Consider the following 13,414-nt stretch of genomic DNA (forward strand, 5'->3'; position numbering starts at 1 on the left):
AGTCAGGCTCGCGCAATGAGACGTTCGCATTTTTTCGACATTTTGCACGATAATTCAAAAACTATGATGCATAAAAATAAATAAAAATCTGTTTTTGAATGCACAGGTAAAGCCCTTTTATATGATAACCCACTTGATATAGTTATCTTTCAAAAATTTACAATATTAATGATTAGTTTATGATTACAATTTAAATTTTTTTTGTGTCATGTAACCAAAAATTCACGGTTTTCAGATTTTTCCCCTAATGTCAGCTATAAAACCTACCTACCTACCAAATTTCATGATTCTAGGTCAACGGGAAATACCTTTGCGTAAAAAAGAACTAATTTTCTTGACATACCGACAGACAGACAGACAGACAACAAAGTGATCCTATAAGGGTTCCGTTTTTCCTTTTGAGGTACGAAATCTTTTTTAATTTTAATTAATATGAAAGTATTTAAAAATTATTCTGAGATTTTTCCCAAAACGTTTTTACAATCAGATTTTTCTTGAGACTGTTCCAAAATATTATGTTCTACAAAATAGATAGAAAAAGAATACATTACAGTAGCTGTACTTCATAAATCTCACAGCATAAAGAAAATCCCGTTAGGCTGTAAAAAAAAAAGAGACACTTTCCTGAAAGTAACTAATCAATTTTATTTAATTTCAGTCAGATTTTTCTTGGACGGTTCCAAAACATTATGTTCTAGAAAAATAATACATTAGCGTAATAATCTCGCAGAATATGTTCAAAATAATAGATTAGAAAATTCCGTTAGACTGAAAAAGGTTAGGACCATTTGTTTCGGCGGGACACTTTTTCCTGACAAATTGTCTGAAAGTAATTTTAAGCCCGAGATTATTTATGTGTATTACCAGCTTTATATTCGCATTCGCATAGCTCTCTTGGACGATTAGGTTTGCTGTAAAATAAAATTTTATCGTAAGCCATACTTGTTTATAATTTAGGTATAATATGGAGAATATTTTTCGACTCATAGCTGTCCTTTACGAGCTCGAGTAAATTAGATATCGACCTATATTTTACCTTTATTAAAAATTTCGCCGATTAGACTATTTGGAGCAGAGATCAGTACCTAATTACAAGTAGATATGGTTAGTAATAATCTCTGAATTTATAATTTGGCCTGGGAAGCTGGATTTTGATTTGTTATAAAAATAATTTAAATAAAAATTACAATCCCGTGTACAAAATTAAATTGATCTTTGGAGATTGCGAAATTTTATTTAGAAAACATAGAAGTTCGCATAAAAACTTTACTTTCCTGTGAATTTTATGGACAAATCGCGTTAAACTGTCTCTAAAATTAGTAAAGACTTGAGTACACATTAGTCCTATGCTTCAACAAGTGCTGGCCACCGTGTTTAATTAAACCATCATCGTCATCAACCGATAAACTTTCACCGCTGGACTAGGTCTGTTGTAGGGTCATACGCCACGGTCTTGCGCCGCCTGAATTCAGCGGCTCCCTGCAACTCGTCTGTTGTCGTCCATCTATCTAGTAGGGGGAGTCTTCCAACGCTTCCGGTTGCGAGGTCGCCATTCCAGCACCTTGGGACCCCAACGTCTATCGGTTTTCCGAACTATATGTGCCCTGCCCATTGCCACTTCAGCTTCGCAAATCGCAACCCGTTGAGCTATGTCGGTTAATCTTCTCCTGCGGATCTCCTCATTTCTGATTTTATCACGTAGAAAAACTCCCAGCATAGCTCTCTCTATCGCTCGCTGAGTGACTCTGAGCTTACTTATGAGGCCCATAGTTAGCGCCCATGTATCGGATCCATATGTCATCACTGGCAACACGCACTAAGAATTGCGAAGTCACAAGATCCTTTCATGTTTATAATATGAAAACTGAAATTAGCAAGTCGGTCAGCGGCGCTGTCCAGTCCGCACGTTGCAAAACGCCAAAGGGCCCTGTCATAATTTTCGCCTCGTTCTTATTGGTCGAATGCGTTAGGCCAATGTGTACTAAGCTCATATATAATGTACTCTGTGCTAAGCTCTTTATAGATACCACAAGCCACCACCACTTTGATTTACGCATTAACAAATTACAGCGTAACTACTAACGCAATACATCAAATCCGTCGCAATGCAATGTCGCATGACGACAGAGAAATATTAAGCTTCTGGCGACGAATTCCAATGCGACGGGCACTGGCGTAATTTATGATGAGTTCCCTACAAGCCCTACACATAGTCCTAGACTAAAATTACGAGGACAAAAGGTCTTCTCGATTAATCTCGACGCTGGTCCTCTTTGCCCGGAAACTTCCTGACGGGGTTGCACCATGTCTACCTGGATCCTTTAATTTTTTGCCTGGAAGGCCATGGCGCGTCTTTCTATAGCGTAGACCTTGTTGAAACAGCTTATCCGTGTTGTGTCTTGTGTCGTACCGGTGCACGGTGGTCTAATAAATGACCCTACGAATCTTCTCAGTTTGACCTGTCATGATGGGGGTACGGACTACGGACGTCGAGGCATGGGCCTCCTTGCCCGGGTGTGGCGCGGGAAAGCACGCTTCCCTGGTAACGTTCTTCAAGCCGTTATCGGCTAAGGTCTGCCTTCTTGGCTTAGCGCCTCGAGGTCTTGTTTGTATGGTTTAATTAGCAGCAGCGTGGTCTTCTCCGTTTGACCAAGGCCAAAACGGGGGTACGGGCCTCGAGGCATGGCCTCCTTGCCCGGGTGTGGCGCGGGGAAGAACGCTTCCCCGGTAACGTCCTTTAAGCCGTTGTCGGCTAAGGCCTGCCTTCTTGGCTTAGGGCCTCGAGGTCTCTATTGTGTGTTGGGTCCTGGGCGCTAGTACTGTAGGCTGTGGGCTCGTCGTTGTGCACAGGGGTATTGTCAAATCCGGTAAAGCTTGCGTCGTCCTCATCGTCGTCATCTTCATCAGCACGTTGCGCTGGTGTGGGTGACCGCAGAAGCTCGCGAGGTAGAGGACGCCCGTTTGGTGGTCTGGGTTGAAGCGGTGCTATCCCGCGGAGGTGTATGTACGGTCCATGGTCCGCGCGGGCGAACATTCGCCGCGCAAGTGCATGGACGTACTCCTCCACGGTGGGCGTCTTGGTATCCCGATGAATGACGTCGTTTCTGACGTACCTCGGAGCTCCAACAATCAGGCGCAGGCACTTGTTCTGTTGAACCTGTAGCCGGCGCTTCTGGTAAGCCGAACAAAGAGCGTACCACGCAGGTGCCGCATACGTCAGGCGTGAGCGGACATAGGCTCCGTAGATACGGAGGTTGGTCTTCGGTGATAGTCTTGAGGTGAGGACCTGGTACAGCATCGACGAGGCCGCCTTCGCGTGGTTCACGGCGTGATCCACCGTCGGTTTAATTACTATAATATTATAGCGGTCTCCACATTACTGACACTAGATGGCGCCATAGGCATAATCTTCAATCACACACTATGAAGGTTGAATCGCGCCAACGAATTTTTAACTACAAGTTAAGCTTGATAAATGATAATGCTTTCGCCTTTATGTGATCCCGCAGCGGTCTACCGCGATAGATCACTTAAAAATTACTAAAGATTTAAAAGAGAAAGTACAGTACGCGGCCAAAAGTGATGACCATAGATCTTTAGAAGGAGACATGATATTTGTAGAGCACTGTCTCGGTCGTTGAAACCGACAATGTGTCATATGGGTATGAGTGACAGAGACAACGCTCTACAAAGATGAAATGTCGTTCTAAAGTCCGATGTTCATCACTTTCGGCCGCGTACCTACTATAAATAGATTTGATTCGATAACAAAAGTTTGTGGAACATGTCCCAGCTATTGTTATCGAATTGATTCCATAATAGCATAATTCCTGGAATTCCCTAAAGCGTTACATTGTTAAAATACAATACATCACAGGCACTGATAAATTTTGATTGCTCCATTAATATAATGTGGCGCTCGTAAATAAAACCACAAAATGTGAAAGCTCAGCGTTGTATTTATTCTGATGGTTTGTTTGCTCATTTTATAATGGACGACAGGGTAATGATAATCATTTTAGTGAGATTTCAAAAAGTAAAACTGCTGCCACATTATTTTGGCTTGTACACTATGCCCCGACATGGTCCTAACGCGCTGAGCTTTTTACCCGACTGCGGTGAAGCCCAAAGGAGGGTTATGTGTTTGATCTGTATGTATGTATGTATGTTCGTTCCTATATCCGTTTGTAGCTACGCAACAGCACAACCGATTTTGAAGGTTCCGTACCTCAAAAGGAAAAAGGAATCCTTATAGGATCACTTTGTTGTCTGTCTGTCGGTCTGTTTGTCGTGTCTGTCAAGAAAACCAATAGGGTACTTCCCTTTGACCTAGAATCATGAAATTTGGCAGATAGTCAGGTCTTATAGCACAAGTAAAGGAATCAATCTGAAAACCATGGATTTGTGGTTAGATACCTACATCCCACACAAAAAAAAATGTGTTAATGAACAAATAATTAGTATTTTCAATTTTCAAAGATACCAAGATACCAAGTGGGGGCTAATATAAATGGGCTTTACCTGTATATTCTAAAACAGATTTTTATTAATTTTTATTATGCATAATGGTTTTGATTTATTGTGCAAAATGTCGAATTTGCCTCATTTTGTAGTTTTAGTGATTTAGTATCTTTCAAACCCGCGACCGCCTCTCGCATCCTTACCCCTAGCGTCAGTCAGATGTTTTATCGTGAATTTTTACAAAATATAGGAATTTATTTCGCGTTTTTTATTGTGGTATCATACCAGTAATCATCAGTAGGTACCTACCTACTATCACATGTCTTCGTTTTTGTTAGCGTTCTGGGTTACACCATGTATAAATAGGAATTGAGTCCAATTTCAATTAGGCACTTTGCAGCCCTACCTCGAAAATACTCCTTTCGACATTAGGTAGGTACCTACCTACTTACTACCACTTTATTCGCGAAAAAAGTTAAAAGGGAGCACTCAAAGTAGTAGGTACCTAGGGACTAGAACCGAAGCTAGCTCAATTACCGGGATCCGCTGGGGTTAGGCTTGCTCGGCTCGCCTACATCTAGATTTGATTCCTCCTAACTAGACATCGCAATCCGTTTACCGCATGATGCACCTATTGAAATCTCCTCTACAATAACCGCAGAATAGAACGTTAGACGGTCTCTTCGTCACTCGTTCCATACAAATGTATGGAACAAATGTATGTGAATATGTATCGCCGGACATATAGTTTTACTAGCTTATGCTCGCGACTTCGTCCGTTCGTGCGTGGACTACACAAATTTCAAACCACTATTTCACCCCTTTAGGAGTTGATTTTCAAAAATCCTTTCTTAGCGGATGCCCACGTCATAATAGCTATCTGCATGCCAAACAGCCCGTCCGTCCAGTAGTTTGAGCTGTGCATTGATAGATCAGTCAGTCAGTCAGTCACCTTTTCCTTTTATATATTTAGATTCTCATTACAATACAATTCAATGAAATCTTATAATAGTTCTAAAGACTAATCTATGTCTGTGGTTTACCAGATTTCCGTAAAATTACAATACTTAAGTATTCCTTAAACGACGCAATCATTATCATCAGCTCAATCCATCGCCAGCCCACTACTGAAACAAAGAAAGTAAATTTATAGATGCTAGCTAATTTATACTAGCCGATGCCCGCGACTTCGTACGCGTGAACTTCGGTTTTTAAAAATCCCGTGGGAACTCTTTGATTTTCCGGGATAAAAAGTTGCTTATGTGCCTCTCCAGGTCTTAAACTATTCTCATGTAAAAAATCACGTCGATCCGTTGCTCCGTTGCGACGTGATTGAAGGACAAACCTACAAACAAACACACTTTCACATTTATAATACCCCTATGTGATGGAAATTAAACGTTTATTTTTGAACGTTGTGCCGCACCACCTACGCTTTTTAATATCCCGGCACCTCTAATACTTGAGCATTCAAGCCAAACGGCCTCAAGCAGAAGAAGACTGCATGGGGACAGTCTCCACGTAATATCTTGAGAACATTATGGATATCTCTCAGCCAAACAGGTCATTCAGATTTTAGTTTCTCCACGATGTTTTCCTTTAGCGATGAATGATAGATTAAGTATCCAATTGCTTTCCATCTATCTCCGAAAAGTTAGTGATCTCTAAATGTTCCTGGGTTTTTTCTAATCTTTTTCTTTTGCGGGGTCCGGGGTTTGATCAAACTTCGGAGTTCGGACCCCGCAAAATGTAAAGCTGACCGACGTCTTAAACTCTTAACCACTTGGCTTTCACCGCTTATAGTGCTTTAAAATAAGTACTTAGTTTATTTTTATGCCGTTATTAACTAGTAGTATCTAAATTCTATGCCATATTTTGTACACTTATTTTATTACTTGCTGATGCCCGCGACTTTGTACGCTTGTATTTAGGTTTTTAAAAATCACGTGGGAACTCATAAATTTTCCGGGATGAAAAGTAGCCTATGTCTTTCCCCGAGATGTAAGCTAACTCTGTACCAAATTTCATCAAAACCGGTTGAACGGTTGGGCCGTGAAAAGCTAGCAGACAGACAGACAGACACACTTTCGCATTTATAATATTAGTATGCATTGTATTGTACCCACCATGCCAATCTATCTGACTTTCGTAAGAAATCGAAAAAATTAATAAATACGAATACAAATGTAGTAGGTACCTACCTACCTATACCTATTGTTTTCTTTCAATAATATGCTGACACAGATCAGAATGTTTTATTATGTGACCACTGTAGAAACTCCAGAACGGGTTAATTTGGCCGGTATGGCAGCACGAGGTTCGGGCCACTCGGGCACTCACACGGAAAATTGGCTTTCTTCTATATTTAATTACGTTCGAAGATCGCGTGCGAGGCTTTCAGCAAAAATTACGCGAATATGCACCCAAAATATCGTTTTCGCTTCGGAATTGGTTTCGACAATTTATCGTTTCTTCACCTGTGAGGCCGTAAACTTTGTTCAGTGGAGGGGAGGCACCTAATAGCATACGTTTTGCGTAAAATTGGCCAATACAAAAAAAAAAAAAAAACCAGAGTGAACTAACCATTATTGAGATATTCACGAAAGACGTTCTGATCCTTGACCCTAAAATTACTTAGTAGGTACCTAATAGAAAAAACCGGCCAAGTGCGAGTCGGAGTCGCACACGAAGCGCACATCGTAGGTACAAGAAATAACTCTTTTTAATTTTTGTGATGTACCTACCTAACCACAAATTAAGTTTTCGGATTTTTCCCTTTAGATACTTGTGCTGTAAGACATTACTCAACGGGAAGTACCTATTTACCTACGCTATACCTACTTATATATAGGTTTTGATTACCTTGTCTTGACCAGACAAACAACGAAGTGATCCTTTAGTTCTTTTCTTTCTCTGATATAGGTAGGTAGGTAGGTACGCATAATATATGGAAAATTAAAAATGAATACAAAAAATATTGCTAAAGGTTCTCTCGATTCTAACCCTGGATTGGATATTGCCAAATGATCGGGTAAATAATTTAATTAAACTTTTGGAACGAAAAGTTTATCTTCCTGAATATTAATTTGGGGGGGTTAAACGTAATCCTTCTGAAAACAATCTAATCAGTACAAGTTTTCCAATTAGAGTTGAGTAACTTTAATCAGAATCTGTTCAGGTGTCGTATTCGTACCACTGCAGATGGTGAACAGTTGGATGGTGAAAAAGTTTGTTCTGTATCGTGTAGTGTGTGGGAACTGGGAAGTGAGACGATGTGCTCGGAGAGAAAATTAGTTTGAAGCGCGCTACGCGAGGGAGCGGAACACACCAGCCCGCGTGCCATGCTGCACCCAGCGTTCGCCATCGGCATTAGTGCGAGAACATACATCCGTACACAGTACACGAGCGCGTAGAACAATACCTGCACTCGCATCGTAGGTCAGACGCAACTACATAACTGCCGGGAATTATACCTACTGGAATCAGTGGAATTTGAAATAGAATGATAATAATTATATGCAGAGGTTCGACGAAGTCTAGACAAGGCAATCGTGCGGTAAGTGCGGGACGAAGGAGCGACCCGAACTGGCGTTTTATCCAAATAGCGAAATCCTGCGAAAACCAGATTTGTAGCGCGTTATGTCGTTGAGACCGTCAAAACGTCATATAGGTATGACATATTATGACTTATGAGTGTCAGAGACAACGCACTACAAAGCCGAAGTGTCATTCTAAAAGCCGGTGTACATTTTCCGCCGCGTACTGTATGTACCTAATATTTAAACTATGTGAGAAAAGTAGTAAGCGGCGAGTGAAAACACGATTCCTTTTATCAAGTGCAGGGGTAGTTAGATCATCATCAACCGATAGACATCCACAGCTGGACAGTCTCTTGTAGGGACTTCCACACGCTACTGTCTTGCGCCGCCTGAATCTAGCGGCTCCCTGCGAGTCACCTAATGTTGTCAATCTACCTAGTGGGGGGGGGGGGTCTTTTAAGTTCCAACGCTGCAAGGTCGCTATTCCAACACCTATTGCTTTTCGAAGCTCGAACTATTATGTACCCTGCCTGTTTGCACCTTCAGCTTCGCCACCCGCTGAGCTGTCGGTTACTCTGGTTCTCCTACCACTGTAGGCGCAGTTTCTGTACTGTGCAGTAAAAGAGCTGTGCTATTTCTGCATTTTCACATTTAAGGACTGTGAAGTATAAGATAGAGAGATAAGTATAGTGGCCAGTGGGTAAAGGTAGAGAGACGAATTTCTCATGAAGAAAAGACAGAAATATTGAAGGAATTTTATGAAAAGACTGTTTCACATCCCGGTCAAGAAGCTTCTGCAATTGGCGGCAATCAGCATTGTGCGGGAACTGTGGATGAAGGCAATCAGCACATTACATTGGCAACGGTCAATATGACACAGAGACTGGAAGAGCCCTACACAAGTACACAGCCGCCAACGTCAAGAAGAGTGCATTTTAAAATAAAACAATTCATTTAAGTTTCTATGCATTTTTATCCATACTGTGTCTACATCCATATTAATATTAATAAATTAATTATTACTATAACCTGACCAAAAATAAATAAACTTGCTCTGGGGGCGCCACTAGTAAAATATGGTCTATGGTCAGTGGTCACTAAGCATACGTCTTGTATAAATTAGTTCCACGCGTTTTCCGCAATATGGCGAACTGATTTATTTTTCCGGTCAGGCTTTAATTACTAATATAATATTATACTAATACTACAGTAACCGGCAAGAAATATTGTACATCGACCTTTAGAATGAGATTTCGGCTTTGTAGTGTTGTCTCTGTCACTCATTTTGACCAACGTTTTGTCTGTCTTAACGACAGAGACAATGCTCTACCGGCTCTACAAAACCGCTCTTTCTAAAGGTCGATGTACAATATTTTCTGCCGCGTACCTACTGTAATTAGTAATATTATAATGACTAATATACTAATATTACTAATTATTATAAATGCGAAAGTGTGTCTGTCTGTCTGTTAGCTTTCACGGCCCAACTGTTTAACCGATTTTAGTGAAATTTGGTACAGAGTTAGCATACATCCTGAAGGAACATAGGCAACTTTTTATCCCGGAAAATTAAAGAGTTCCCACGCGATTATTAATGGCCACAACAAAAGCGATTTCACTGGCGACTGCTTAGGCGAGTTTCAGTGTGGCTCATTTTCTCTGTTAAGATTTTGTATGACTTCAACATTTCAACTATTCGTTCGACATGGACACTTTTGTCTGCACTCTTTTTAGCCCTTGTGAGAAAATCGGGGTTAGTACTTTTTATCCCGGAAAATTAAAGAGTTCCCACACGATTATTAAAAAACGTTACGGACATCGGCTATTTTACAAGATTTGATCTGAAATTGACCAACATGGCCACAACAAAAGCGATCTCACTGGCCACTGCAGTTTCAGTGTGGCTCATTCTCTCTGTTAAGATTTTGTACGACTTCAACATTTCAACTATTCGTTCAACATGGACACTTTTGTCTGCACTCTTTTTAGCCCTTGTGAGAAAGTCGGGGTTAGCTTGGTTATATTTCTTAGAGGCGGTAGGCCCAACTTTAATCCCGTGTGACAAAAATATATCCTGTACGCTCAATACTTTATCCATTTCATCATTGGATGAACTTCTTTCATCGACCTGTCTGTTAGAATCGGAATCACTAGAGCAAGGTGCAAGGTATGTTATAAGACCATTTGTAGCCATGCCAATAAGATTTTTTACAGTATTTCTGTTTTCGTACGCTGATAGCAGACGAGGATTCCTATCTAGACACTCATTTGCATCGATTACATCTCTAGCATGATATTTATCATTATAGTCCAATGACATGTAATATGAAATAGCCTTTCTATCAAACTCCAATTTGACAGTTCGCCATTGTAAGGCCATAAAGCGGATCCATGTAGTGAAAATGTTTGCGACTTGTTTCGTCGTTATTCTATACGTCATAGCTACGTCTTGGACCTCTCTGTGCCTGCTGAGTATTAACAATACCATGCAAAATTGTTCCAATGCATCGAGGTGCTCTGGAGGTTGTCTATCTAAACCATAATTTAGATTGTTGACACCATCCCCTAAACTGTTGAATACAGACATCAATTTATCAAAAGAGTCAAGACCTGTGTAAAAATTAACTCCGTTGGGCTCGTTTTTGTAACTGTGTACACTATAATAGGGTAGGTGTCCACAACTTGCACAAGGCTTTGTGAATTTAACGGAATTATCTGAATCATCATTTTCTTGTTTCACTTGAACACTGTCAGTAGTTTCAATATCATTTCCAATATCAATTTCGATCTCTGTAAGACTGTTGTTTGGTTCAGAACTATGTCTTTCACTCTCTTGTACACTCGGTGGTTCTTGAAAACGGGCCTCTTCAGACGGAACGCAAGATGGTCCCGGCGTAAAGTCATATCTGAAAGGCTTATCTGCAACAAAAATGACATTAAGTACTACAGATTATTATATTATTATTTTTAATAGACTAAGCAGCTTTCGCTGATGCGTCTATATCAGAAGTGCTTCAAGTTTTCCAAATGTTTGTCCAATCTATTCTTGAACTGGTTGACTTGACATAACCACATCCTTAGACAATTTATTCCATTTTGTGAATAACTGTTGGTCAGAAAGTATTTTAATGGATTTGACGATGGCAATTGATATTGTAGCTTCCTATCATCATCCCCTAAATCTAGGATTGCTCCTTTTTGGAAACATGCTCTCAAAGTTTGGGACATTATAATAATTATTTAATATTTTGTAAGTTTCAATTAGATCACCTCTTTCTCGTCTGCTTTTAAGTCCAAGTTTTATAAGTCTTCTGTCAGAAAACAAAATAGTAATCCATGCTAATATTATAAACTAGCTGATGCCCGCGACTTCGCCCGCGTGGAATTCGGTTTTTTAAAAATCCCGTGGGAACTCTTTGATTTTCCGGGATAAAAAGTAGCCTATGTCACTCACCAGGTATTTATCTATACCCATGCAAAAAATTACATCAATCCGTTGGACCGTTCCGACGTGATTGAAGGACAAACCAACAAACATTCGCATTTATGATAAGGGTACCGATGCGAGAGTGTGTCTGTCTGTCTTCTAGCTTTTCACGGCCCATCCATTCAACCAATTTTGATGTGGTACAAAGATAGCTTGTATCCCGGGGAAGGACATAGGCTACTTTATATCCAAGAAAATCAGTTCACACAGGATTTTTAAAATGTAAATCTACGCGGAGTCGCTAAAAAATTAGTTAAAATTTAGTTAACTACTAAACAATGTGTGTAAATTATTAAGCTTTAAGCACTTACTTAGGGTTGTATGTGATTTTTTAGCTGCAGAAGGAATATCTTTTTCATAATCCTTTTCCATTTCAAGTGATGACGATGTTCCTATTTCAGATGATAGCTTTTCTGTAGTATTACCATTATTTGTATGTAAGATATTTCCGGATTCTGCATTTTTCTTCTCAGATTTTGAGTCTGCAGTCTTCTCATCTTGAGAGGCAGTTGGTGGTGCATCACTCCATGGAAAAACTGATGGTACTGCATGTCTTTTTAAATACCTGTTTTTCATTTTTCCTGTAAAATAACAATATTCATAAAGCACTTTCTAATAAAATTAATATTAGGTACTATCTAGCTTATGCCGCGACTTCGTTCATATGGAATACACAAATTTCAAACGCCTATTTTACCCCCTTAGTAATCGAATTTTTAAAAAATCCTTTCATTAGCTATCTGCATGCAAAATTTCAGCCCAATCTATCCAGTAGTTTGAGCTATGCGTCAGTAGATCAGTCATTCACCTTTTCTCTTTATAAACTTAAATAATAATAATAATAATCAGTACCCATATTATAAATGTGAGTGTGTTTGTTTGTTGGTTTGTCCTTCAATCACGTCGCAACAGAAATCAAAGAGTTCCCACGGCATTTTTAACATCTAAATCTACGCGTATGAAGTCCCGGGCATCAGCTAGTAGTTAATACCTATAAATCTTAATCCTAATCCATACTATAAAGGTAATATTATAAATGCGTAAGTATGTCTGTCAGACTACTAGCTTTTCACGGCCCATCTGTTAAACCGATTTGGCTGAAAGAAATGGAGATAGCTTATCCTGGGCCTAATAAATAGGCTACTTTTTATCCCGGAAAATCAGAGTTCCTATATTATTAAAAAACATATCCACACAGACGAAGTTGCGGGCATCATCTAGTAATAATATCTACTTAATAGTTATTTCTTTCTAAATAGGTACCTAGTAGAATCTATTAATTAATTACCCGTATCTACATATTCTGAATCCATGTAGTCAGTTTCCTTGAAATGTAATTTACACACTGAAGGCCTCTTAAACCTCAGAATCTGACCTTCTAATTTCATAGCTTTCATCCAAAGAGATTTTCGACTATTCCCTCTTGGTACTAGATGATGTCCCAAATTACTGCACCCGGGCACAACGCATCTTCCGTACGTCATTATTTACTCATCTCATCGATCGGTTTTACTCATCGATATAGAAAGTAATAATTCTTAAGAATTAGTACTTAAAATTTCTATGATTTTACTTTATTTTAACGAAACTACAGTCGTGTTTAAACATAATGCATTTTTAAATTCTCACCTTTTTTCTGGTCAGTGCACGCCATTTCGTTTTGTCAGTTGTCTTTGTACTTTGTAGTCAACAGTGCGACAAGGCTATCTTGGCGCGTGGCGAAAATCGGAACTAACGTTGCCGTATGTTGTTACTTGTTGTGGTTGTTATACAGTCCTTGTTCTGAGCCGTTAAGTCATCGTTAAGTGTCCCCCTTTGTTTTTGTTTAAATTAAGGTTTGAATGTGATTTGCAATGGGTAGGTACCTATTTACCATGTATTTACCTCCATGGTATTTACCATAGATTATCTACTATGTGAGGCCACA

At 39.7% G+C, this 13,414-nt stretch overlaps 2 protein-coding genes across 3 annotated transcripts in view; one reads left to right on the forward strand and one right to left on the reverse strand.

The window, feature by feature from the left end:
* The window catches only part of Arl8 (ADP-ribosylation factor-like protein 8), a 153,372-nt gene that overhangs the window by 30,133 nt on the left and 109,825 nt on the right, over positions 1-13,414 (forward strand). The gene's annotated exons all lie outside the window — the stretch shown is intronic.
* Positions 8,954-13,182, reverse strand: LOC138402350 (uncharacterized). 2 transcript variants are annotated; one of them, XM_069498588.1, is made up of 3 exons: positions 13,117-13,182; positions 11,799-12,068; positions 8,954-10,919 (listed from the first exon to the last, which is right to left on the reverse strand). In XM_069498588.1, exons 1-3 carry the CDS (start codon positions 13,139-13,141, stop codon positions 9,823-9,825), a joined length of 1,392 nt encoding a protein of 463 aa, XP_069354689.1. In that variant the 5' UTR covers positions 13,142-13,182; the 3' UTR covers positions 8,954-9,822. The 2 variants fall into 2 exon arrangements, with proteins under 2 accessions (XP_069354689.1, XP_069354688.1); XM_069498587.1 differs by lacking the exon at positions 13,117-13,182 and adding an exon at positions 12,776-13,096.

The sequence above is a fragment of the Maniola hyperantus genome, chromosome 5, assembly GCF_902806685.2.
Source record: "Maniola hyperantus chromosome 5, iAphHyp1.2, whole genome shotgun sequence".
NCBI classification, from domain to species: Eukaryota; Metazoa; Arthropoda; class Insecta; order Lepidoptera; family Nymphalidae; genus Maniola; species Maniola hyperantus.